The sequence below is a fragment of the Phasianus colchicus genome, chromosome 17 (assembly GCF_987193195.1).
Source record: "Phasianus colchicus chromosome 17, bPhaCol1.hap1.1, whole genome shotgun sequence".
Taxonomy (NCBI): Eukaryota; Metazoa; Chordata; class Aves; order Galliformes; family Phasianidae; genus Phasianus; species Phasianus colchicus.
The window spans coordinates 1,426,664-1,453,370 of record NC_143452.1 but is presented as its reverse complement, the minus strand read 5'-3'; the positions used below and the strand labels follow the sequence as shown (position 1 = coordinate 1,453,370).

General features: G+C 52.6%; 2 protein-coding genes across 8 annotated transcripts in view; both read right to left on the bottom strand.

The window, feature by feature from the left end:
* Positions 1 to 87: 87 nt before the first annotated feature.
* Positions 88 to 22,708, bottom strand: LOC116236843 (arf-GAP with SH3 domain, ANK repeat and PH domain-containing protein 1-like). 3 transcript variants are annotated; one of them, XM_031605668.2, is made up of 27 exons: positions 22,686 to 22,708; positions 22,454 to 22,583; positions 19,974 to 20,046; positions 19,602 to 19,747; positions 18,561 to 18,635; positions 17,496 to 17,545; positions 17,252 to 17,381; positions 16,723 to 16,808; positions 15,708 to 15,783; positions 14,431 to 14,517; positions 14,223 to 14,323; positions 13,096 to 13,165; positions 12,488 to 12,575; positions 12,072 to 12,120; positions 11,618 to 11,781; positions 11,350 to 11,483; positions 10,679 to 10,770; positions 8,738 to 8,915; positions 8,087 to 8,172; positions 7,638 to 7,753; positions 6,212 to 6,279; positions 5,672 to 5,779; positions 5,360 to 5,564; positions 4,567 to 4,737; positions 4,172 to 4,317; positions 3,568 to 3,690; positions 88 to 1,946 (listed from the first exon to the last, which is right to left on the bottom strand). In XM_031605668.2, the coding sequence occupies exons 2-27, from the start codon at positions 22,577 to 22,579 to the stop codon at positions 1,872 to 1,874; spliced, it is 2,823 nt and encodes a 940-aa protein (XP_031461528.2). In that variant the 5' UTR covers positions 22,580 to 22,583; positions 22,686 to 22,708; the 3' UTR covers positions 88 to 1,871. The 3 variants fall into 3 exon arrangements, with proteins under 3 accessions (XP_031461528.2, XP_090008464.1, XP_090008465.1); XM_090152338.1 differs by lacking the exon at positions 22,686 to 22,708 and having other exon boundaries at positions 5,360 to 5,528; positions 22,454 to 22,624; XM_090152339.1 differs by lacking the exons at positions 5,672 to 5,779; positions 22,686 to 22,708 and having other exon boundaries at positions 5,360 to 5,528; positions 22,454 to 22,624.
* Positions 22,709 to 23,371: 663 nt separating this feature from the next.
* LOC116236841 (fer-1-like protein 4) overlaps positions 23,372 to 26,707 on the bottom strand; it is a 37,217-nt gene continuing 33,881 nt past the window's right edge. For 4 of the 5 annotated variants that reach the window (XM_090152252.1, XM_090152254.1, XM_090152255.1 and 1 more), the window contains exons 43-45: positions 25,276 to 25,559; positions 24,942 to 25,042; positions 23,740 to 24,750 (exon numbers count right to left, since the gene is read on the bottom strand). In XM_090152252.1, the coding sequence (XP_090008378.1) occupies positions 24,570 to 24,750; positions 24,942 to 25,042; positions 25,276 to 25,559 (566 nt within the window). In that variant the 3' untranslated portion in view covers positions 23,740 to 24,569. The other variant, XM_090152253.1, reaches the window with a different exon arrangement.

The window sequence follows — 26,707 nt, the reverse complement described above, 5'->3', positions numbered from 1 at the left end:
GGAATTTCATCCCACTTATCTACACGGCAACACAATAACATTAATTGAAGTATTGTCTTAGAATTCAAGGTTCCCATTTCCAGCCACTTTTCTGCCATCATCATTTCTGCCTACAATAATTCAGTTTCAGTTTTTTAATAGTCAAGGGATCGCCATCAAATGTCTCCCAAAGTTTTAGGGATCCCAGAGGTGAACGAGGGAGAATCTCAGAGGAGGGAATGGTCCCTGTACTGGTCCCCATTCTTCCAACAGAAAATCTTTCCCCAAGGCTGCACACACTCTGCTCTTAGGCGCCCATGTATATGACCAGACACCAAACGCTGGCCTGTCATCAACCAAAACAACCAAAGCCAACAACCAAAGCCTCTTATTCCCCCCGACACCATCAAGTCAGTACCTCACTGAAGCATTGTGCTTAGTGTCACCACCCAAACAGAGATGAGAACCCAATGGAATCCCCAGCCAAAAGGCCAGCGGTGTGCAGAGTCTGACCAGCCCCCATTCCTCACCTACTGCAGCAAATGGATCCTGACGAGGCGAGGCCATCCATCGGGTTTCCAGAGAACTGCTGTCCAAAAGGCGGACCCCTGAGGGCGTGCAGTGAGCCAATCTCACTCACACAGCTATGGATTTATTGCAAGGTTGCAGAAGTGCTGGGTGGTCTCCCACAAAGCTAGCACACTCCAAGATTTCATGACACTTTTTAATGCGTATTTTTATCACTTGACCACAACCCTCATACAGCATCCAGCCTACAGCCGGTCAGTTAAAGACAGGGCTAATCTCCCTTCCTGCAGGCTAGCTACCTTAACTACCTTTTCTCAAGGTGCTCCGATCTTCAAAGACAAGTTTAGTCCTTGCAGAGCGATTAAGAGTTCCTTAACAGCTTCAAGGATGGTTACGCTAACCAAGGGAAAAGCACATATTTGCTGTAACTAAGGATACACACAGAAGACTTGTACAAAGGTTAGCTCCTATCTGACTGATAACCGAGGGTGGAAGGAGCTGCCTGGCATAGCTTTGCCCTCTTGACCCTGTAAGTCATGCTGGGATGGTTCAACCTCCACTCTCTACAGCCTGGTGCATCCAGTGCTTGGTTTGCTTATGACACCAGGACAGGATTTTGGCTCAGGAAGGAGAGAGGAAGACTGAGACATGTGCCAGGCCCTGGAGAAAAGCTTTGGAAGCTGAACCATGAGTGATTTCACCTGAAGATGTTGGATGCTGAAGGAAGAACGCCAAAGGGGAAAGGGAATGGAGAGAGAAACACAAAGCAGAACAGCCATGAACAACACAAAGCACCGAAGCACTGGGATTTACTGGCAGTGGGCTCAGAGGACCTGTCCATCACTCCTAGAGCCACGTGCTGCTGGAGCCATGCCCCGAGCTGCCACAGAGCAGGTTTTCTGGAGCACCAGCAGTGAAACCCAGTGCAGGCAGCAGGGATGGCACGAGCACTCCGTTCTGCTGGCTTCAGCAGACATTTGTCTTTCCAGGCTCACACTGTGCTCTGTCCTCAGCAGAAGCCTCCATCCCAGGGCTTTGCACAACAGCACGGCTCCACTCACAGCCCCACAGCCCTGCAAGGCAGCGGCGCATCTCCACAACACTCAACACAGGCAGCAAACTCAGGGAAGGGCACTGAAGTTTGCCCCATTCTCTTCTTTTGTATGTTGAGCATCTGCTGGCAGCCAGCACGCATCACCCACAAACCCCAGCCCCAAGGCCTGCAGTATGTGGGGCTCTGGGGCCTCAGCACCACTGGCCCAGGGGAGGAGAGGTGATGCAGGGGGTGAGGATGCAGATGGGAGCTTGGGGGTTTCACATTCCAAGCAGCTGATGAGATCTTCCCTCCCAGATCAAAGCAGCTCCTATTCGTTGAGCACATGAACGAAGGAAGCAGGGAAGGCGCCTTGCCTGTGGGGCTGCCCTTCAATCCAGCCTTTCTGCAGGGAGAAAGAGAAGAAAAGGAGTGTTGAGCATGGCACAGGGAATGAGGCAGTGTACTTTCACAGCCACTGTTGGTTGATCCCATAGTCCTGCCTCTGGGCCAGGACACGCATCCCAGAACCCCAGCTCCATGAGCCACTTCCCATACAGGGACAGCCCTCAGAGGGGATGTTCCTGCAGATCCCTAGCTGCCCGAAGGGCCATGCAATGCAGCACTGCACCAGACTTAAACAGAGCTGGTCTGCTGAAGACAAAATTTCAAGATGCTCTTCAGGCCACCTGAGTGAAATGTGAAGAACCAGGCTTGTTCACTGGAGGCTCTCTCTGGGGCCACTCCTTGTCCTAGGGAGGATGGAGCAGTTGCTTGAGCATTACATCTGGGAGCAAGTCAGAGCAACAGCTGGCAGATTGAGCACAGTGCTCTGCAGAATGCCAGGGGGAGAAAAAGAGGAATGAGCAGAGAAACAGTATGCAAGAAGAGGAACTGAGTGCCCACACATGGCACTGGGGCAGCTGTGTCCTGCACGGGCAATATCTGCACAACAGAAAGACAGACAGAAGACATACAAACAGTGAAAAGTGATGTTACAGAAGGGGTTTCTACAAAGTTTTTGGAGCAGAAGCTCAAGAGGAGGTTTGACTGCTGCATATCACCAAGATCAACATCTGGGAGAAAGAGCTCTTCTCCAATATAAAAACACATTTGATGGCTGGATGGAGAATCTGAACTTATTTTGGTTAAAATTTAGGCATCATTTTTAGATGGGGGTTATTTGGCAACAAACAAAACATCTTTAAACTTGCTATTCCTGCAAACATGATTCACCTGCCATCAGAGCAGCAGGGCTCAGGGCCATGTCCTACCCCACAACCCAGGGCTCACTTGTGCCACCCACAGCCTCCAGCATACTGGGGAAACTGGGGCAGATTCAGAGGTTGTGAACCCCTTTAGAACTCCTAATTTATTTACAGCATGTAAAAATGCTTATTTCTAAAACTAATTACAAAGAAGGTACGGTTTATAAGAAAAACAGTGAAAACAAATTTCAAGGATTTCCTGGGGGAACTCAATGAGCAGGTGATAAAGGTCTGTATTTGCTGTCTGCAATTGTCCGAAGGAAATCATGGCATGCTGGCTTTTTTCTCTGCTGAGGCTGCAGATGCCATCACAGCTGCCCAAAGAAGTTCCAGTTTTGGAGATACCAACTGGCCAACAGGGCAAGAGCTGGTGTACTGCTGCTGTGTGCAATAGGGGATAGAAATCTGTTAAGATTCTCCTAAGACTTCCTTAGAAAGGGCCAATATGAGCCATAGGTGAGTGTCAGGGTGGGGTGGGCAAGGAAGCTGCCATAGGGTGAGGGAATGGCCAGGACAAAGCAATGAGAGAGGAAAGCAGCAGAGCTGGTGGGAGATGAGAGGTCCATGCAGGACTTGAGGATATTGGAGCAGCTTGGCCAGGTGTATGCAAGAGGTTGTGTCAAAGGGAAAATGAAAGGTGGAGAGATGGAAGCAGAGCAGATGACAGCAGCTGCAACAGTGATGGGACAGGGGCAAGAGGTGGATGGAGAGAGGAGCTGTGTGCATCCAGGTGCCATGTCTGTGCACAGGTTCACTCACCCACCAGTTGTCGTCCTCCTTTTCAGACACCACAATGATCTCGCCTGCGTGGAAAGTCAGCTCATCTTCCCGGTCAGCTCTGCAGTCATAGAGAGCGCGGACCCTGCGGAACAGCAGTGTGTTCTGCAACAGGAGAGAGCACTGTCAGGCCTCCTCTGTCCCTTGTGTCACCAGCTTTGTCAGACGCAAATACAACGGCTTTAGTGCCTTGATGCCACTAACAAAAGGGCTGGGGAGAAGGGAAGTCCCTGCAGTGCAGAGGGATGGGCCAGAGAGGACACTGCACCCTTGCTCACATCCAGAACTGTACCCTGCCTGACCTGCCAACCGCCTGAATTCATAAGTGAGCTTTCTCTCAAAAGACACTGGAGCACAACAGGGCTTTTGGCTAGCAGTAGATAACAGCAATCATCCCTGTGCATGGTGTGCATTGGGAGGGACCTGCCATTTCCGTGCAGAGCATTCCCAGCATCTGGTGGGGAGATGTCAGTGCCAGGGAGGAGCAGCAGTGGGGCTGGGAGGAGGGGCTGCTGGGTCCAACTCAGTTCAAAACTGAAGGTGGTAAATGCAGATAGGCCCAGGAGCTGAGCCCATGGCCACCTACCAAACTGCCCCTCCGAGGAAGAGGAGGTGGGACATCCGAGGCACTTCCAGAACTTGGATCTGACTTCTGGGGGGATTGGTGTGGGCCAGGTTGTCCTGCTTTTCTGGAGACAGATGCATAGAGGCTGTCCACAGCCATCAGGGCACCTACAACAAAAGCAGGACAATCATCACTTCCCTCCTTTAATTACAGGTAGACAACAGCAAGCACTGCTCTTGGGCAACATTGTGCAGCAAGTGCAGAGCTCCCAGGTGCCCCCAACCTACTTTGGCTGCACAAAGCCACAGCCAATCTGATTCACCAGGTGCTGAGCTGCAGACCTCCAGTAGGCCCTTCTTCCACCAGCATAGCCCACCCCCAGCACAGCCTGGATCCTGGCCCAGTTTGTTTGTTACCTGAAGCCAGGCCAAGGATGGGTTTCTCTGGGCTGAGTGGTACCCAGGGAGCTGGATCTGAGGATGTGCGCTTGTGTTTGGTGCTCAGAGGCAGGGATGGGCTCCTCCTGGTTCTTGTGCCCTCAGCAAAGACAGATGAGCTGGTCAGGAGTGGACGTGTCCTTTCAGGAGCTAAACAGGGAACACAAACAGATTGTAGGTCAGTAGCAAGCAGACCTCCTGGGAGCAAAACTCCGGGGGAAAACTGACACTGTGCACTGACAAGAATATTTATTTCTCTGCTCGCAGGTCTGACTTGAGCAATGTGTAAGGTTGGAGTCCCAGCTGTGACAGATGGAGAGGTGGTCAGGCAGGAGTTAGAAAGTCTCCCAGAAAGCAGGACAGCTCGAGGAGCTGAGGACCTCCATCTTTCAGAGCTGGGACACATCATGGAAAGGCTGGGCAAGGGCAGCAGGAGCAGTCTGACCAAGGAGCAGAACTGCAAAGCTGCTCTTTCTACTGGCAGCTTTTCCTTCCCATCCTTCCTTCCCATCCTTCCAGGGTGCATCCCTGTCCCAGCAGCAGCAGCACTCAGGAGCGTACAGTGCATCCTAACAGTGCCAGCACAGAGGCACCAAGGGTAAGGGTATGCCATGCAGGGCTCAGGACTAAGGAAAACAAGTCAGCCTTCTTCCCTTGAAGAGAAGAGGACAGAAGGGTACCCTACAGCACCAGACATGTCTCATCAGCGCCCCATCCCCTGCTATGCTCACAGCTCCGGCAGCTCACCCCACCAGCCCACGCAGGATCTCACCTGACTTCGCCCGATGAGGAGGGAAGGGAGGTGGGTAGGAGGGGGCTGGTGGCACATCCAGGCTGCGGAGGTGGGTGTGTGGCAAGGCATAGGTGTCTGGCTGCCTCCCCTGGAGCATTGCCCCTGCTGCTTCTGGTCTGGTGGCAGTGGCAGGAGGCTGGGAGCAGCTCTGTGGACAGGAAGACCCCCTCTTCATAAGACCCAGCTGGAAAGAATATTTGTAAGTTAGAGTATCCAATATGAGTGACCAGCCAGTACGGGAGAAGGGCCAATGGTTGTATGCATGGACCTGAGCCCACGGAGGATCCTCACCTTCTCATCCAGCTCATCGTCACTCTCATACATGTCATCCTGGCCCAGCCACCACTCGTACTCCACATGGACGTGCGGGCTGAACTGATTGTTCTGGGCCTGCAGCAGCTGAGGCACAAAGGAGCCCCCTGAGCACCCACCAGCCCTGCCCACTGCACCAGCCCCATTTCTGACAGACCATTTGGTTATGGAGGAAACAATCACAAACTGTAGGTGCTGCTGCCAGCTCAGCAGGCCAGGAGTTTTGCAAAGCTGTCCAAACACTCTGTGGGACATGGCCAAAGTAAGGCTTGGACTCACCAAGGAGATGCTCTCACCCTGTGTGGCTTTGTGCAGTTTAGGTTCCCCTATGTGACCTGTCCCAAACTGCCCAGCCCTGAGGTACCCCACGACAGCTGGGCAGAGCAGACCCTGTGGCACCCTCCTCTGTGTCCCACACCATCAGTGACGATGCTGAAGGATTTGGATGGCCCTGCACCAGGCATCTGTGCAGTGCCCTTCCCTGCCAGGATGTGTCCCAAAACCGACACCATGTCCTACCAGCTCTTCACATTGGTGATGTCTCGTCCTCTTGGCAGTGTCCAGGGCCGTCTCTCCTGCTTGGTTAGCTGTGAGGGAAAAGGCAGCCTTGAACCTTGCTCAGGGAAGTGAAGAGCAGCACTGCATGTGGGCAGCCTGCAGGCTCACAGCAGAAATACTACAGTCAAGGGGGAAAGAGAAAAGGACGTGCAGTGCAGGAGGAATAAATCCCAGAGAGGTGGAGCGGGGTGCTGACAGCACTAAAGACAACAGATCCTACAGATCCTATCAGATCTACCCGCTGCTTCTAGGGACAAGCACATGAAAAAGAAGGGACAGCCTAAATAGACTGGAACAAAGGCTTAAGCCAAAACTGATAACGGTGGGAAGATGAAGAAGAGGGAAAGAGTGATGAGACACCTAGATAAGGAGAGATGGGTAAATCCTGCTGGCTTACATAAATGGGACAGAGGAGAAGGACAGAAGAACACAGACACCTGCCAGAACCTAAATGCTACAGAACCCAAGCTGACTGGCAAAGGAGGAATCCATAGCTGACACCCCTTGTCCTCTGAGTCACTGCAAGGAGCTTTGGGAAGACCTGGTACATACGTGCTGGTGCCTGCTGGATGGACAGACTGCCTGCACACCTCACACCTGTGAGCATGGGTATGGCAGAGAACAAACCATGACACCCACTTTACTTTGGATTCATTTTAGGCCCCTATCTGTGGAGCTGCAGCACAGGGCTGAGAAGGGATGGGCAGCTATGGGGATCCTGGGGAAGAGGAGGGGCAAGAAGTCTGCACCCTGAGGGCTCACAGAGCATCCCCAGACCAGTGACAGGGCCTGCATTGAGAACTTGCTTCAGGTAGCCAGAAGAGTCAGTAAAGATGAGCCAAGCACTGCTGAGTCTGGCATGGCCGAGGGAGTGGGAAATTTGGTAGCCAAACTCCTATGTGGCTACAAGGACATGCACCCAGTCCCCACCATCCCACCAGGGTCCCTCTGCCCTTATGGGAAATGGGCATACTTAAGGAGTGCCCAAGGAAGAATGGCCATCCCCTTGATGACACTGGATGGCGAGAACATGTGTGACCTTTCTTGTCACTCAGGAATCCAGCTTTAGAGTTCACTTCTGTGCTGTGAAGAGGACACTCCCAACAATGACCAGACCTATGACCCAGGCTCCAAAGCACCAGCACACACTGCCTCTGAACCAGCATTTCGTCAGGCCTGCAGCCCATGCCCCAGCATTGCACAACAGGTTTTGAAAATAAGAGCTAAGTGCCTGTCACTCTATGGGCAGCTTCCCACAGCATCATCATTAGCCTGCTTCTCCTGAACCTCCCCAGCTGCAGGCAAGCCCTGCTGATCACTCCAGCAAAGTCAGAGTGGAGAAGAGGAAGGGAAGGGAGAAAATCCCAGGATCTCCCTGGCCACTCACTGATGGTGATGCTGGCTTTGGCTTTCAGCAGCAGTTTGAGGCACTCAGGTTTGTTGTGAAAGCAGCAGTAGTGAAGCGGTGTGTTCCCCTCTATGGTCTGCTTCTCCAGGCTCCCGCTGCAGCAGAAGGTGGATACGGTCAGCAGACTGAGCAGAGCTGCTGGCCCCAACCAAATGCTGGTCCACGTGTCATTCTAGCCACCTCAGCTGGAGAGGGCTTTAGAAGAGGCGGCCACCATCACCACCATCACACATCAACCCAGTGATGAGGGCAGCCAAGGCCCCGTTGCTCTAGAGATGGTCACCCTAAGTCCACCCCAAGGCACATTTGCTGGGATGCCTGCTCTGGTACTTCTTATCTTGGGAGCATTTTGGAGCAGCCCATCACTCTTTCACTTTTCACTCACACTGACTTAGTCGTGATAAGTTGACCAGATATCTTGAGCTTACCTGTTCTGGACAAGAAAATCAACAATATGCAAAGAAGTTCGATCAGACAACAGCACTGCCAGGTGGAGGATGGTCTCCCCAGGTTCCTGTAGCAGAACACAAACAGCAACAAGATGGGACCATGACACCAACAGGGAGGAGCTCTGTCCTTTGGAAACTGTTCTTTATGCATCCCTAAGAGGTGAACAGGAGCCAGTGTGATCTGCCTCTCTTCAGAGCCATGACCACCAAGGCTGGAGAGAGTTTAGAAACATGTAGAGGCATGGAGCCATGTTTCTCAAGGAAAACTTTTCTAATTGTGCTTTCCTCACCTTCTGCTTTGTCCTTCACACAGCCTCTTCCTTTTTCTCAGGGACTTAGCCACTCATCTTCTTAACACCCGCCCTTTACCTGACACCTTCCCTATGTATTTGTGATGGCTTCACAAGAAGAATCATTCATCCCCATTTCACATTTAGAAACAGGATCCAAAAGTGATTTTTTCCCCCAGTCCAGCAGCAGAACTTCATAGAGTTCAGCATTTCAGGGTGTGCAACTGCTGCTCCACACAGATCTGCCCCCCTCCTGCCTATTTTTCCCAAGACATCCCATACTGAGGGTGCTTCTTTCTCATTGCCAGGACAGTCCCTTGCCTTCCACCAGATGCCATACCTGCAGGTGTGCCTGCACAGGCTTGCTCAAATCCACGTTCTCAGCATAAGCTTGGAGCAAAGTAAATATGTCCTTGCCCTTGACAGCTTCTGGCAGGTTTGGGCACTGAACAGCAGGGCTCCTCTTAGCATATTTCTTCTCAACATACTTGGAAATGATGAATTCTTTCCGCAAGGCCCTGGCAGAGATGAACCAAGTGAGAGTTAGGGGCCACATGGCAACCCCATGAGTATCAAGGGACATCCCTCCTCTCCAGCTGTCCCACTGCTTTCCTCCTTTCTCCTGCAGACCTGCCAGGCAGCGCAGCACCTTTCCTGTCCTTGTTCCCTGCAGGGCTCCCACTGCCTTCCTCTGTTGCCCCAAGGTTTTCCTGGGAGGAATGAGGAAGCATCAGTGCGTCTCCTTGTCTCCTGGACACTTCCATACTCTCCATCACCTCTTCTCCAGGCAGAGAAGGGTTCTGTGTTGGATTCAGCTCCCCACTGAGATGTTGGAGAAACACCATATGATAACTGGGTAGGAGAACCCAAGGATCATCATCAGCAGCTTCTGGGAGAGGGCTGGCCAAGAAGTCCTCCAGCTGCAGAGTGTGAGCAGTGACCAGATAGAGGATCTGGTGGGCAGCAGGAACCCCAGGGCAACCAAATCCTCCCAACAGCAAAGGTAATTTCAGAAGAGCTGAATTACTACTATTTCATGCGGTGTTTTCTCAGCAGCCAAGTCCAAGGGGTGGACCTGGCAACCTTGATCTGCTCCTGCAATTGCATTTTCCAGCTCTCCCTGCTGCTCTCTGCTGCTCTCTGGTGCCTGGCCTTACCTATCTGCTTGCTTACTGCAGGGTAGATCCACGCTGCCTGAAAGGTGCCCTGACTGGGACGTACAAACCTGTAACGTACCCCGGCCTGAGCCTCTGCAGACACTGATGGTCCCCTCGGCTATGACTGCCCCGGCTACAGGACTCTCCCAAGAGCTCTGCCCAATTCGTGTTTGCAGCACTAAGCCCTGGAGAAGCCCCCAGCTATTGCTGGTACCAGCCACCACCTGAGCTCCCCCCATGCTCTTCTAGAAGCTGGGTCATTCCAGGATGAGGAACAGAGCTCATGTCTCCTGAGAAGTCCTACAGCTGCCAGCTCTGCTCTCTCCCAGATGTGAATCATGGTCTCACTGCTTTCCAGTTCCTACCACTTCTGCAGCCATGGTGCAACATGCCCAGGAGGAATGATGTGTCTTCCCCTCCTTCCTCACCAGGTCCCTTCAAGCCAGATATCCTTCTTCTAACCACCCAGAGGCAGGAGGACAGACAATTCTTGTTACCTCTGCATTACCTTAGCAAAAAGGTCATCTGCTATCTCAGAAGAGGGTTTTATGGCCTCCATCCATAGCAAATGCAACAACAGATATGTCCCCCAACATTAATGAAAGATACAGGCTGGAAGTCTGCAGAGCTGTGTCTCTCTGCACTTATGTCACAAGAAACTTGGCTATGCATGTCATGATGCCCACCACTCGTTTTCTCACCATCTCTCCTTCCTTGCTTGATCCTACACTGAGCTCAGCAGCTCTGGGTCCCAGCTATTGGGCATGGTGACCTGTGCTGCACCCACATGTTGCTCTGCCCTGTCCCCTCCACCCTCCCACCCTTCGCTTCCTGCTGATATGCACAGCTACAGCTGTCCTGCTTGGCAGCTCCAGCTTTTCAGTTTCTCTTCTTGCCTTCCCCTTTCCAGCCCTTTTTCCTTGATCCTGACCCTTGTCCTGCTGGCTCTTCCTCACACCTTCAGTCTCCTTTAAATCTGTCCTGTTGCACTTGATGAAACTGATTCCAAAGAGGAGTTGCAGCCTGGGGAGGAGATCAGGCAGTGCCACGTGCCTGGCCACTGTGAGGAGCAAGCAGGACCACAGAGTGTGCCCACAAACACCGACTCCATCAGAGCAACTCACATGTCACTGTGTGCCACGGGCTTCAGGGAGAAGCTGGAAAGACTCGCTTCCATGATGCCATTGAAACCAGCGTTGCCAATGTTCCTTGCCAGCTGCAAAACAGCCAAGCTAGAGGTGAAACGGGACATGCAGCTGCATGTGTGGCAGCAGGAGAGAAAGCTCAGGGCTGAGGTGCTGGCCAGGTATGGAGAGATGTCAAAAGGCCAGAGGCTCTGCACTGACTGCTACAGCTGAGATGTCCCAACTCCAGCAGTACAACCATAGAGCCGAGTGAGCAATGTCCCTGTGATGCTCCCGTCCCCTGTCTGGACACCAGCAGCTCCCAGCATGGACTGACCAAAACCTTCTCATTCATGAACATGCTACAACAGTGCCATGGAAAGCCACCAGCCTCCTGTCTACTCCATACTCTGCTCAACCCTGATTTGGCCTTGGTCCTGACCTGCAGCTCTTCTGCACCAGGAGACAAAGCTGGAATAGATGAGCAACCCAGGAAAAGCAAAAGGACATCCTCATCTCCTTGAAGATGGCAATTCCTGCCGCAGTAACCATGAAAATCCAGGAATTACAGCTTGGTTCAGGAGGGGAAGATCTCACTGAACTAAATTGGTTTCAGAAAGGCCACAGCAGAAAAGGAGGCATGTGGACAGAACACAGAAGCAGCACCCTACCAGCAATTCGGAGGTTGCCAGCTTGTCCAAAGACAGTGACTGGATGCGGGAGATGTGCACACCCATCTCTCTGTGAATCCCAGAGCACTCAATGCAGATCAGGATGCCATGGTTAATGGAGAGCCAGGTGGGATCTGCAGAGACAGCACTGCTGGGGTCATGTCCATCTCCCACTGTCTTCACCATCATGCAGAGCACAAGCTGCACAGCAGGATACGCAGCAGAGAGCTGCTGGAGCAGGGAGGGGAGGCAAGCAGCTGGTTCTCACCTGGGGCCAAGCAGTCACAGCACTCCCTGTTCCCAGGCATGTTTCTGACCTCCTCAACTATGGCCCGGGTCAGCTCCTCCCTGCTGCTCTCCCCTCCGCCCTGCGCCTTGCTGAAGGCCACGTTCAGTGCCTCCTCCTTGCTGTTGCTGAGGACGGACACCCATCTGCATGGGCAGAAAGTGGCTTAGCAGAGGGCCCGGAGGGGAAGAGCTGGCTTTGCATGGACCTCCCCCCAGCACAAGGCCCCTGCACAGGATGCCAGCAGAAAAACAGGTACCGGGAGCCTCCGTGACTTGCTCAGCCCCTAAAGCAATCATAACACAGCAGGGATGGAAAGGGCATTAAACGAGGGCAGCAATGAGCTGCATAATTAGCTGATGAGCTAACTCCTCATCAGAAGCTAGAGGAATGTTTTTTGAGTCCCACCAAGCTGCCCTTTGCTAACAGTACTTACACAAAACAGTCCTGCTCGTTCTCTGCCAGGAAGCGGTACGTGCGGTTGTCTGAAACAGACATGGCCATGCTCCCCTGTGCACCACCTGCTGGGCTCAGCAGGGTGACAGCCCCCTCATTCCACCCAGCCCCTCCTCACTGCTCCCCTGGCAAAGCGTGCTGCTCCTGGGCTGGGGCAGAGGGATGCTGTTTTTGGCTAAGCTACTACATGGCAACTATGTGCCCACACTGCAGTGGTGCCCATCTTGTGCCCTGAGTGTGCACCACTGCTTTGGAGCAGAGCTACCCCACAGCAGTGCTTCCCACAAAGCCACAGAGCTTTTCCTCCTCCATGCCCATGCTCACTTTCTAAAGCCAAGACACCAAAGCCATTCTGTGCACTTTCCAGAGGAGCAGTGGGGAAGTGACAGCACTCACGTGAAACCAGATCAAAGCATTTCTTGTCATCCATGCTTGGCTTCACCTGGCAGGTCAGTAGGTTCAGCTTGGCTGGAGGGCGGTTGGACTATGAGAAGAGCAAGGAAATCTTTGTGGCATCAAAGCACTGGGACTGCCAAGGTCAGGTTGGACAGGGCTCTGAGCACCCTGATAGAGCTGTAGGTGTCCCTGTTCATTGCAGGGGAATTGGACCAGGTGACCTTTTAAGGTCCCCTCCTACTCAAATGATTCAATGAAAGTGTGATGGCCCAGCAATGACAATCACCACCAGCACTTTATTCTTAGCTCTGTTTTTGGGAGCAATGCAAGAAATAGCTATATGGACCTCTTTTTTCCCAACAGCCATCCCATGCTGGGGTCCCCAGGCTCACTCCCCTCCATGCACACAGGGGTGGGGGGGCCTCCCATGTTTGTCTCTTAAATTGCAAGGACTTCAGTCTCAGGGGGGCAGCCCAGCAGTGCAAGCACCAGGCACGAGGGCTCTGCTGAATCCCAGAATTTGCCAGCGTGGTGGACAACAGGGGTCAACAGGGGTGGGCAGCAGATCCCAGGCAGAGATAAAAGGGGGTGGAAGAAGCAGTTCCTACCACGCTGTGAGAGATGGTCAGGTAGCCATTGCTGACAGTGCATTTCCTCTTCTGCCAGACTTTTCTCAACCTGGAAGCGAGCAGAGGGTGACACAAGAGGACACATGTCTGCCGTGCAAAGGAGCAGACCATCCGTGCAGCAATGCCAGTGAGCACAGGAGCTGTGCAAGGCGACGTGCTGGCTCTGCTGCCAGAGTCTGTTACTCTTGGTCTGATGGGACCCCATTGTATGGCACAAGGATGGGTTTGTACAGACAGGCAGCACAGCTGCTGCAGAGGCAGCACAGAGCATTGCTTGGGGCACAGGTCCTGTTAGGAAAGCACACAGACCTTTGCAGGAGTCCCCAGCAAACAACCAAGACCGTCATTTTCAAACTGCTCCAAACACCTCTAAGACCATAGAGAAGTGAGGGAAAGAAGGAAGGGAAACTGAACTTCAGCCTGTGGCAAAGGAGACTCCTAAGCTCCAGTTCATGATCTTCTGTCCAGTTTCCTGTTTTGCTAGGACCGTTGATGGGCCTTTCCAGGCATGCACATCTCCCAGTGCAGGACGCCTGTGATTCCCAGCAAACAGCCTCCGCTGCACTGGTGGAAGGTCCCCTGTCCAGTGACAGCAGTGCACTTTCCAGGAGCTCACAATCTGGCTGCATGGACATTAGGAGAGGTCCAAAGCAGCATCAGGGGAGTCCCAGTTCCCTGCTGGCTTTTTTAGAGAAAAACCATGCCATCTCCAATGCTAGTTCTAATCCACCCCTCCTTTCCCTAAATCTCCCGCAGGAAGCTGGGCCCAACACTGATCTGTGGAAAGGCAAAGAAAGGTCAAGGCTGGAGGAAAGGACATGAAACAGAGCAGAAAACACCGCCCAGCCTACATAGAAGTCCTTGTCCCACCCCTGAGGAGCGCTCACAGAGGTCCAGAGGGCACTGGGCATCTCCATGGGATAGGAATGCCCTCAGCCAGGCAGCCCTGCGTGGGAAGCCATGGACAGCACACAGTGCCACACACACCTCAACCTGTTTCTCTGCCCTTACCACCAACCCGGGAGAGGAGGTCAGGCTGGGTGAGCCTGCCCTGGCCCTGAGTGACCAAAGCACAGCTGATGGGGACGCGCTGAATCCCGACTCACCCGTCACTTTTCTTATAGAGAGTCCCTGTCTTCTCGGTGCCGTACTGCTTGTTCCCCTGCAGCTGATGCATGTTGTACCGGGCCTGCTTGCTCCCCACGTCCTGCAAGGAGAGGGATGGCAGCAGCCAGCAGTAACAGCAACTGGGACAGAGGCTGCTTCGTGCAGGATGGGACCAACAGCACCCCGGGAAGAAGGGGCTGCCCTTACCTCTCTCTGCTCCAGCTGCAACGCTGCCTTCAGCTGATCCCGAAGGGCACACAGCTGCTTCTTCTCCTCATCCTGCCTGACCTTCAGCTGCAGGGCACAGAGAGCACAGCATGGGGAGGAGGAGATTGCTGCATGCCTGCTCCATGGAAGCTGAGGCCACCCCACACCCCGCAGCCCTCACCACCTCCATGGGCCCGTGGGATGTGGAGCCCTGCTCTGAGGTGGGAGGTGGCAAAGCAGCAATGCCATTTAGTCACCATGCTATTTTCTGGAGGAAAAAAAAAAACAGCTGTCTGCAGCTCTCTGTGGTGTAAAAACAGCCAGCAGCTTGAAGGTCACTGCTGTTGTTTGGTTTTTTTTTTCCTCCAGTTTGGTACTGTCAGTAATTTAAAGGTCTCCAAGCCAACAAAAAGTTGATTTCCACTGGGGGTCTTGGTGCAAAAGTGTGGCCCTGAAGGAGTGTGGGAACGGTTTGCATGAGGGATCAGGAAGATGCTGTGCACTGTTACATCACTCCAGGGCAACACACACTCTCTTTTTGCTGTTATTACCACCACCCTGTGCCAATGCATCACTGTACTGTTCAGAGAAGAAATTTTTCCTAGCATCCAACCTGGTTCACATTCCAGACCTCTGCAAAAGACTACAGGTGATATGGCGAAGGAGGACATGAAAATGCTGGGAAAGCATTTTCTGAGGTCTGAAAATGCTGGGAAAGCAACACAGAGCTTCTACAGAGAATGGGGGACTTGGCACCACCAGAGGTCGGGCTGATTCTGAAGTCCCACAATAGGCTTTGCTGATTTGAAAAACATCTTTCTGTCTCCAGGCAATGGATAACCACAAGAGCCCATAGTAAAAAAAGTGGAAGGTCACAGCCCCTGAGAGCAGCTCTGCAGAGAGGCAAAGCCCCTGAGGAAGAGTGTGAAGAGCTTCAGTTGGCAGCAGTGCGCAGGGAAAGCCAGGAGCAGAAACCTGAAAGCCTGAGGAGCAGCTAGGGCAGTGAGAATTGAATGTGTCAGTGCCTCTGGTACCCATCTCCATGCTTGTCCTTCCCATTTTGTGCCCTAGGGTATTACACCATAACTTTCCCACTCCCACTGATGGGTTCCTTTTCCCCTCAAGGATCACTGTGCATCAGAGGCTCAGAAAACGATGATCACCTGATGCAGAAGTCTCCAGATCTGCTTTCGCAGAGGGAGAGATGGCCCTGGGGCAGACATCCCTGCTCTGCACCCTGCTCCCCTCAGCACACCCTGCTTCACGTGGGTACTCACACTCTGCAGCTCTGGGATGAGCTCCTCTGTAAACTTTTTAAGTTTTGCTGTTGTGTTTAAACATTCCTGGAAAAAACTGAGAGGAGAGGCTGATGTAAGAACACGTTCTGAAATGCTGCTCGTTGTGCTGGCTGTGAAGACCACACTGGGCTCTTCTAAGCTGCTGGCTCATCAACACCTTCAGCAGACAGCATTTCTGTCTTACAGTCAACAAGGAAGTTCTTAGGATATAGACTGTAAGAAAAAGTGGAGACTTTAAGAAAGTTCAGGGCTCATAAATCTGTCTTCTTCATAACCTAGATTTTAGTGACCATTCCTTGCCATCTTCTTTATGCTGTCTAATGAGAATGTTAAACTGAAGAGAGAATCAGAGAATGATTAAGGTTGAAAAAGACCTTTAAGATCATCTAGTCCAATCATCAATCCATCCCAGCGTGCTCACTGACCGTGTCCCTAAATGCCACATCTCCATCTTGAACACCTCCATGGATGGTGACACCAACACCTCCCTGGACAGCCTGTGCCAGTGCATCACCACTATTTCAGAGAATAAATTTTCCCTAATATCCAACTTGAACCTTTCCTGGCACAACTTAAGGTCATTATCTCTTGTCCTGTCGCTGTTACCTAGGAGCAGAGGCTGACCCCCACCTCACCACAACCTCCCTTCATGTAGCTCCAGAGAGCAGTGAGGTCTCCCCTGAGCCTCTTCTTCTCCAGACTAAATAATCCCAATTCCCTCAGCTGTTCTTCACAGGACTTGTGCTCCAGACCCTTTACCAGAAGATACACCCCCCTGGGTAGTAGAGTACCATTCTTCATCTAATCCTTGGCTCCATCGCCTCCAGGAGAAGAAGATTTTTGTCCTTAGATATTGCCTAATTAGATATTAGACTACAGGCCAAGTAAGCTGCAAGATCTCTAGGTCTTGCAAATTAAACCACCTCCCAGACTGCCTCTAAAACCAGCACTTGTGGAGGGAAGGGCAGTGAAGGCAGGTTGCCAGTCATCTTACTTGAACTGTGAGTTGCAGTGCTTGATGTGGTTTTGCAGCAGGTCGATCCCTTTCTTGGTTTTGATCTCATTCACTTTGATTAGATACTGAAGGGAAAAGGACACAGGAACTGAAGGTGTAGCTTAGGGAAAAATGTCACATGCACTTTTTTTCATGTTGTCCTCCCTCCCATTAACAGTGAAGAGCAGTGTGTTGTGGTTCTTCATGTTGGTCATGCCATAATGGGAGCAGCTCATGTGGCTTTTATGGGGTAGGCAGAGCCCATGAACACCAGCGCTTTGGTCTGGCAAATGGAACGGTGGACTCATAATGGGTGCAGCTGTATCTGTACTGCCAGGGTAGTAGAGTACCATTCTTCATCTAATCCCTTGATCTGATCTCCTATCCCAAGTTGGCTTGGGTCTACTGCAATGCAGGCAGCTCTCCAGCCGGGCAGACCTCAAAGGACTGGGACAGGAAGGAGCTGGGTAGATGTGTGGGGCCCATGCCATGACCGAGCTGATGCCACTTGCCCTGCCCCTGCCCTTACCTCACACATGTTCAACTGGAAGGTCCTGCGCTCCTTCTCCATCTCCTCGGCGATCTCCCCCCCGCTCACCTCACCCCTCACCATGCCGTGCTGCTTCGCCAGCTCGCGCTTCTCCTTCTCTATCTTTGTGCTCAAGGAGAGAGGACAGACACCTGAAAGGCTCCGACCGACTGATGTCTGCTGGAGGCAGCCAGAAACGAGCCCCCAGACCCAGGTTTCAGGGTGAGGGAGCCAGACAACTTACAGTTTGCTCTCATAGTCTTTGTAGGCTTTCTCAAGGCGCTTCTTGAACTCCTAGGAAGAGCCAAAGGCGGTGACTGATGATTACAATCACAACAGACCCTTCCTCAGCCTCATCATACCACTGTCCCACAGGGTCACCCTTGAATCATAGTCACCAAGGTTGACTATGCAAGTCAACCTTGCATAGTTCTTCCAGTCCAACCAGTAAGGCCATCACAGCTCCAGAACATGGCTGTCCTTGGGTACTCATGTAATAGAGAACTGTTTTTACTTCTACAAGGCCATTATTCTTTTTCCATCTGACTTTGGGTGACTTTATCTTCTCCCCATAATCTTACTATATACACCTGCATTTGACCATCAAAATCATTTGCACAGAACACTGATGTTCTGCTCCATTCTCACTGCTTACTGCTCTGCAGACCTCTGTCTCATAGAAAGACAGAACAAATCTGGTTGGAGAGGGCTTCTGGAGATATCCATCCCCACCTCCTGCTCCAGGTAGGGGCAGCAGTGATCTAGGACCAGGCTTTGTCCAGGCAGATGTCAAGAACTCCCATGGTCAGAAATCCCATGGCCTCTTTGGGTGCCAGTGCTTCTCTGTCCCTTGCAGTAAAATTGCTTTATTGCATCTAGGCAGAACCTTGTCAGGACAGATCTTGCATTTATCTTCATTCTCATGAAGATGTCAAACAGATTCGGGTCAAGCTGTGATCCCTGTTGGACCCCATTAAAAATGCATTCGCTTAATCACAGCTCGTTGCCAGCAGCTGTTTTTTCCCTCTCTTTCTAACTGATTTTCTGGGTCCCCAGACTTCTTGACATTGCCCTTAATGCAAAATGCAGATGTATTTTCTTCACATTTTGTATTCTTTCACCACCTTACTATGTGCTAGAAGTTCCAGATTTTTTTCTCTCTTCCATATTCATGCTCCTATTGAACTAAATCAGGAAAAATACTATCACAGAAAAGTGTAAAACTCGAAAAGGAGAACTGCTTTAAAAGAAGCAATTCTCTGCTCTGCGCTCAGCTCCAGCCCCACACAGCCCCATCAGCTTTGCTTACCCCTTTGATCTCTTTCATGTCTCCCTTTATTAAGGACTCCAGGGAAAAATTAATGTTGTGGTCCAAACTCTGCAACTGGAAAGGAAAGAGAGAGATCAAGCAGCTGGCATCGTCCACAGTGGTCAGGATAGCATGAGAGCTCCTGAAAATTGGGTGCATCCTCCAGTTCTGTGACTTGAAATGTTCCATTCCTGGCCCTGCATGAGGGAGAGCAGCTTTTGCTAATGCTGAGCAAGGAATGGGGAAATGGAGGGCAGGAAAAGTGTCTGGGGATCGAGAACTATTTGCAACAGAGCTCTTTCTTCCTGCTGATACCTACACCCAGGCCACCAAAAGGTGTTATCAGGCCTGCTGTGCTTCAGCAGCTGAGCTGCTCGTAAACCCACAGAAGGAACCTCTTAAAAAACAGGCAGCTGGAAGCCTCCAGCCTTGGAGATTAGCAAGCTAGAAAAAGCCACAGCCAGCCTGAGCCAATGGTAGGGCACTGTGGCTACAAGCAGGGAACTGGACTGGAGACTGTTGTGCCCTTGCAGGCAGATCTTCTGTGAGCCCCAAGGCTCTCTCAGATCCTTCCTAATCCCAACTGTGTTGTTTCAGCATGAGGGAAGGACCAGATTTAGGCAAATGTACCCACAGCAGAGTTTTGTGTCCCCTGACAAGTCTTGTAGATGTTTCTGTAGAGCTTGAGAGGTACCCCAGCTCATAGTGAGCCTCTGGAAAGTGGTGCAGGGATGGCTCCTTGGCCCTACTATCACTACAACCTGGTTCAGGAACCAGGGCAGGACCCCTGGGATCACCCATTTCCCTGCTGGCACAATGTGCGTGGGATGGGGGCATCCATCCTCCTCATGCTGCAGACCCCAAGTCTGATGTGGCCATTGTCTTCAGCCTCAAGCTGTCTGCATCTCTGCTCCTGCCTTGGTCCAGGAAAGGGATGAGCTTGGACCTCCAGGCTATGCACCAAAGCCCATTCCTGGGCACCACCCACCCCACTGTGACCCAGGGGCCTGCAGGGGATGCACAGGGGACAGGGCTGCCTACCAGGCTCCTGACGGCCATCAGCAGCTCCTGGGAGAAGGCCGCGAAGGTGCTGAAGGCATTAGCCAGCTGCTCCTCTCCCTCCAGCTGGTAGTTGGCTGAGAACAACTCCTGGGCAGCAATGTGGGCTGCGAGGTGGCTGATGAGGTCTGGGGAACATGGGTGGTCTTCAGAGAGTGCAAAGGGGGAGCCAGGATAAACTCACTGCCATGAGCCCAGCTCTGCTCTACCACCGGAGCCCGCTGCACACCCCCACCCCGCTATAGAAACTCCTAGGACATGGATTCCCTGCTGCAATCAACCCAACCTGTAGCAAGGACTCCCCTCGACCTTCCATTGCTGCCTCTCCCTCCCCAGGCACCATCCTGTCCTGACCTTGTCCACAGCCATGCTCTGCCTTGGCAGCTTTCCTCATCTTCTGCAGCACAGCTCGGTCTGCATCCAAGGCCTAGAAATGCAGAGGTTGTGATCGCTGACAGCATCCTTAGGCACATTCCTGTAACCTGCAGAGCTCAGCCCAAGCCTCAACATCCCCAAGCCATGTTCTGCCATCAGGTAGGTGATGATCTAAATGGCAGCAGTCCGTGAGAATCTTAAGTAACAGCAAGCCTTCCTGATGGTCTCCTGGAAGAAGTGACCAAGCACTAGGAGACAATTGGAAAGTATTTTAGAAGAAGGGTTGTTCAGCAACAGGATAGGCTGGTACCATTGCTGGCCTTGTCCTTGTTGTGAACCACATCAGCCAAGGCATGCAACTGAACCCCTGCAGCAGAGGAGGGTGTTTGTCAGGCTCGGGTCAGCACAGCCAGGACTGTGGCATCTGACGCTCTTCACCATAAACATTCCATTACCCAGAGTGCATTAAACTGGAAGCTTTGGAGGAGCAGCTCCAGCATGAGATGGGCATGTGACATCCCCATGCCATCGCCAAAGCTGCCTCCACACCCCTGGGTTCCCACCATTCTGTGTGCCCAGCTCCAAGAGGCAGCACTGCCTCCAAAGACCCGTGCACTGTCTGACACACACGTGGATACGTTGCCAACCACGAGGCAGAGATTACAGACCTGGTGCTTGGCGCAGGAAACCCCAGCTCCCTTCCCTGCCTGCATTGTCACCCGTGTTCATTCATTCTCCTTGGAGGCAGAGCTCTGGTTGTGTGCTGGGCTCAGCTGTGTGACTTCATTGCTTGCCCACCGTGCTGCATGTGCTGCCTTGTGCTCTGCTTGGGCTGACCCCGGCAGCATGCATCCAACAGCAAGTTGCACACCTCAGGGCTTTGCTGTACAACTTTCCCCACACCCCTGGTAACAGCTGCTCACTGAAGCATTTCAGGAACCACAGAAGGGGGCAATTCTGCTTTTCCAAGGTGAGACCAGGGCCCCAAACCCCTGTGGCTGCAACCCCTTCAGCTCTGCCTTTATGCCCACATCCTTCTCACGAGGAAGGCCCAGTTTGAGAGTGACCACCCATCCACAGTCATGACTTTCACACTTGCAGGGCAGCCCTGTGTGAGTCTGGAGTGGGACTGAGCGGGCTCCAGAAAGAGCCTCACCGGGTCTGATGGGAACAGAGCCAGCATTCACTTCACCTTTTGGCCATGCACACTGGCAGTTCACCATGACGCACCAAATTCCCTTTTTGTCAGCTTAGGGACAGGGCCCTGTGAGGGATGGATGGAGCAGTGCTGGTCCCAGGGCTGATGCTGAGGAGTGCTGGCAGCAGTGGAAGCACTTCAGCACTATTTTTTGGCTTTCCACTATTGGAAAGTCCCATTGCCACTCCAGGGCTGCACTGCCAAAGAGGAGATGAAGTCTCACTGCAGCCCAGCTCATGCCAGCCCTCGTCCTGTCACTGCTTGCTGTCACCCTGCAGTGAGAGCCATGCCCTGCCGTTTCTGTTCACTCTGTGTCACGAGTCCCAAGCCAAAGGCTCTGCAGAAAGGAACAGTTTTTGCAGCGTACATTTTTTCTAACCACAGCTTCCTGATGTAAGCAGCTCTGTTTTAAAGGACTGAAGTTTTGAGTTTTGTTTTGGATAGATATAATGGAGTAACAGTTACAAATTAAGCAATACAAGGAAATTGCCCCATGCTCCTGAGCACATTCTGCACTGCAGAATGATGATAGAAAAGCCTCAGTGACCACTACAGAAAATGGGAGCAGAGGGGATGCCCCGTCTTTGGGCAGAGATGGCAGACCCCAGGTGCTGGAGGGCTTCGGGGCAGCACAGTGCTCACAGCCCACAGACAGACCCCAGCAAAGCCCAGGGCACCATCCCACGTCTGCTGGAACTGCAAAGTCATGAGAGCCACTCCTGCCCTTGCACTGCTTCCCCTCCACACAGCACCTGCTGTTGTGTGCCAGGGTCAGGAAGCAAAGGCATTTGGCCCCAGGGGGCTTTGCATGGGGTGTTGCACTCAGTAGTTGGCTCTGATCCTTCTCTGGGGATTTTTTGAACTGTTCACGTGTTCGGCTGCCAAAATCCCCACATCAGCATATCACACAATTCAACTTTGGGCAAGCAAGGTAACCCTCCCACCATTCCAAGCGCTGCTCTTAGCTCTGTTTGCTTTTAGGGCGACGTTTGATGGGCCAAAGCACTCCATCCTCCTTCACCATGAGCCTGGTATGAGACGCAGCCCTCCCACACCCTGCACTTTGTGTCCGTCCCCACCTGCTGATACCCATCACCCACTCACCACACCCAAACCTTTGCTTTGGGCCCTTTGCACCACACACCAGCACCACACAATAAGAACCACCACAGTGACACCCGCATGAGTGCAGATCCCACAGGACTGCCAGGGAGATGGCTGCCCCTGGGTCCCTTGGGTGCCAATCCCCGGCCCCACTCACCTCCTCCATGCTGCTGGCAGTGGCCTTACAGCGGCCCATGTGGCTGGTGAAGGTGGAGGTGGTGGGTGAGCTGAGGTCCTCCTGCACCTGCTGCACGAAGTCACGCACCGAGATGGGTGCTGCCATGGTGCTGCAGAGACGGAGCCAGAAAGGGGAACTGCAGGCGCTTTGGGGCTGGGCAGGGGGACAGGGAGGGGGTGGGGACATGCTGCTGCCAGTGGGAGCCCCTCACCTTGCACACCATTGCACGCGTGCACAGAGAGGCACAGCTGCAAATCCTGTGATCCTGAGCCAAAGCGCTTTTAGGAAGGCTGAGGCAGAGGCTTCCTTCTGGGTTATGGCGAGCCTCAGCCTGGGGGGGCAGGGGAGAGTGCAGCTGAGGTGGTTGCAAGAGCCAAGGAGCTGTCTGGGGGTATGCATGTGATGTGCTGGGGTGCACTGTGTGGCCTGGGCACTGCTGGGGTGCATCAGATGTGTGGAGTGAACTGGGGCACGCTGGGTGCTGCTGGTATGCACCACATGTGCTGGGTGCAGCAGGCACCAATGATACACAGAGTGTGCTGGGATGCACTGTGCATGCTGGGGTGCATCAGGTGCCACCCACGATGGCAGTGTCCTGCCTGCAGTCCCTGCTGAGAGTGGGCTGAGGCTGCACGAGGAGCAGTGGTGCAGTGTGAGTTGGACCCCTTACAGCCTGCTTGCTCCCCTGTAGCCCAGGGGTCTGCAGAGGTGGGAAGAGGCTGCTCCTTTTGCCCTTCTGGAGCTAACTCTACCCCACTGACATCTGGTTTCATTGGAAATGCCACTCTGAGCACCATCTCCTGCAATGCAGACAACCCTTCCCACCAAACCTCCCAGTGGTGCACCTTGACTTGCAATCCAGTCATGATCTTGTCTCAGCAGCATCTGTGCAGGCAACAGAAACCCTGGGGCACTGGAGCCCACGCTGGGAACCTGTCTGCTTTAATTTACATCAGTCCAACACCACGATGCAGATTCATGGCCCCATGCTGACATCCCAGCTCTGTGCTACCCAGGGGAAGGGCAGAGGTGCACTGGGGAGGGCTGCCTGCAGCTGCATGGCCTGTTCCAGGAGCACTGAGAAATCTCCAGGGTTGTCAGAGGGAGCAGCCAGGGAGATTTTATGGGAATTGAACTGGAACCAGAGGATCTTCAAGGTTCCTTCCAACTCAAACTGTTCTGTGATTCTATGATTCTATTCCAGTAGAAATGAAGATCCAAAATGAAGTTTGAAGCAAGCCTGATATCCAGCCCTGCACATGCAAGAAATGCTGTTATTAGCTTGTGAAGGCTGCATCCCAGGGAGTGCTACCACGTCCACAGCTGCCCTACTGCTCCCGTGCTCTTGGAGCATCAGGAAGCATACGGTTACCTTGGCTCTATCACCATTCTCCTCTCCTCCACCCTCCAGCTGCAGCAGCTCCCTGGGAAGCCCATACACAGATCATCCTGATCCCACCCCCACTGGGTCCCAGCACCAGACCTGCCCTCTCCCACACAGTGTGCTCTGAATTCTTCAGGCAGGAGAAGACCTGGGAAGTGCCAGGTACTGTCCAGATAGGACACAGACAGTCCTACATGTTCCCATCCCTTCCAGAACACCTCTCAGTGGCAAGAGCTGGCTCCTGCTGCCACGTCTGCAGTTGTGATCCTTCCCCACCATCCCACCCCCGTTAACAAAGAGCTACTTTTTCCCATTGCTGTAACTGTCTTTGAAGGAGTTTGCTTTATTTAGAATCATAGAATCATTAAGGCTGGAAAAGACCACTAAGATCATCTAGTCCAACCCCAGCCGGTCCCCACCATGCTCACTAAACCACATTCCTCAGAGCCACATCTAAACTCTTCTTGAAAATCTGAATGGACAGTGACTCCATCACTTTCCTGGGCAGCCCATTCCAATTTAGTAGGTTGGATACTTGATTCCTTAGCATCCCATGGGTACTTAGCAAGAGACGTGACTTCCCAAAGAGAGCCTGGCCTCTCACTCTCCAGATTGCCTGTGCATTCGCAAGGTTTCCTTAAACTTCCTGGTCTGATCTCAATTACTGCAATAATCACCCCTGTTTTTGTGTAGTCCTGCTCTGGACAGCTTTTATCCATTGATGATCTTCTCACTAATGTATCCAGGCATAGTGTAGATCAGCAGAATCAGGAAGACCGTCAGAAGAGCAACCACAACCAGCACAACGATGTACTTCTTGTACCGCTTCCAGATAAAGAACACAAAGGTCTTCATGGGATTCACAAACCAGTTGAAAGAAGTTTTTGGGCGGCTGGAACACGAAGAAATGAAATGAAACTGCCCTGTCCTGCTCTGGCAGCAGCAGAGCTGCAGACACCCCCACCTTGCTCCTCAATTGCTCTGACCTCTCTGAGAAGCCGATTCTCCCTCCTCCCACATAAACAGCCACCAAAAAGAGAGCTACCAGACGTTTGCTGTAAGGTGATGAATACAGATACTCACTTGGGCTTTTCCAGGGGTTCGGGCTCTTTTCGGCCCAACCCAACAGGATTCTTCTCAGCCTCCTCCACGGTCAGCAGTTGGAACTCTGCCTCTACTTTACCCTGGAGGGGGAACATAACAGAGTCACAGCTGAATGCGCTGCTTCACAGAGCAGGTGCTAGCCATATACCTTGCCAGGACTGGGTATTTTTCTCCCAGTTCCACTTGGACCCTGCACAAAGTTGTGTGCAGATGGGTCGTTGCTGCCTCTGCAGGTTATGTGTATGCAGGACAGGCTGCCATGTCCCAGCCAAGGCACATCACCAGCTCTCCACTCGCCAGCGCCCTGCCTTACCGTCAGGAAGTACTTGTTCCCACTAGGGTCTGTGAACTCCATGTCTTCTGGCTTAACTGAGCTGCTCCACTTCTTCTTTTTCTTCTTCTTCTGCTTGGCCTCCCTCTCCTCTCTCTCCTCATCTTCTTGATCTTTGAGTTTGACGAAGGGCCACCAGCCTCTCATGCGCTTGTTGCGGAAGATGGAGAAGCGAGGCGCAGCGTCCTCCTTTGCCATCTTGATGGTGCAATGCTCTGAGCTCTTGGCTGCCCGCACCATGTCATGCAGCTTCAGCTCAATGGAGCCTGCAGGCACAGGGACAGCCCATGATAAAACCCCAGGGTGAGCCCCACGCTCCAGCTGGTGTCTCAGCCATGCTCCCACCAGCACCAGCCCATTCCAGCTGCTGCAATGATCTAACAGAGTTATGTACATTTACAGGTGGGGAACCTGAAACTCTGCCCAAGAAAAGACCAGCCCAAGAGTTAGAGAGGCAGAAGATGCAGTTCCTGTCTCCTTACTGTCAGATGGCCAATCTGGCTTGCATGTGGTACAAGGCATTATTGTGAAAACAGTGCCATGTCCCCCCTGCTCTCCTTGTTCCTGGAAACATGAATAAGGAATTATAAAATCTGCAAAACTTACTGAGAGTTTCACCTTTGACTTATATCTGAAACAGCCTCAGCTCACTCCCCTGCTTCGCCTTCCATCCCTATCCTCCTTGGAAGGGGCTCCTGTCCCACTTAGGCACTGGGCCCTTGCAGCAGATCAGTCTTATCACACACTGGGCTGTATTGGCCAAAGCACAACCATCAACCAAGGCTGCACTGCCATTCACCAAGACCGAACAGACTGCAGAATTGGGCAGGGAGGAACTTGATGAGGTTTAACAAGTGCTAGCATAGAGCCTTGCACCTGGGGAGGAATAACTGCATGCATCAGTATAGGTTGGGGCACGACCTGCTGGAGAGGAGCTCTGCAGAGAAGGACCTGGGGTCCTGGTAACCAACAGGTCGGCCATGAGCCAGCAGTGTGCCCTTGTGGCCAAGAAGGCCACTGGTATATTAAATGGTGTACTAAAAAGAGTGTGGTCAGAAGGCTGAGGGAGGTGATCCTCCTCCTCTGCTCTGCCCTGGTGAAGCCACATTTCGAATACTGTGTCCAGTTCTGGGCTCCCCAGTAAAAACAAGACAGGGATCTCCTAGAAGGAGTCTGGTGGAGGACCACAAGGATGATAAAGGGCCTGGAGCATCTCCTGCATGAGAAAAGGCTGAGTAACCTGGGTCTGTTCAGCCTGGGGCAAAGAACACTGAGGGGGGATCTGATCAGTGTTTTTAAATATCTAAACAGAAGTGGGAGGCAAATGGATGAGGCCAGGCTCTTCTCAGTGGTGTAAAGCAAGGGGACAAGGAGTAAAGGCCTAAAACTCTAACACAGGAAGTTCCAAACTAAC

Coding starts and splice junctions, on each gene's coding strand:
- LOC116236843 (XM_031605668.2), bottom strand. CDS start 22,579: ATGGCAGCACCCATCTCGGTGCGTGACTTCGTGCAGCAGGTGCAGGAG. Junction 8,916..10,678: donor CCCGTGGCACACAGTGACAT/GTGAGTTGCTCT, acceptor CATCTCTGCCAG/GGCCTTGCGGAAAGAATTCA. Junction 4,738..5,359: donor TCCTCATCGGGCGAAGTCAG/GTGAGATCCTGC, acceptor TTCCCTGTTTAG/CTCCTGAAAGGACACGTCCA.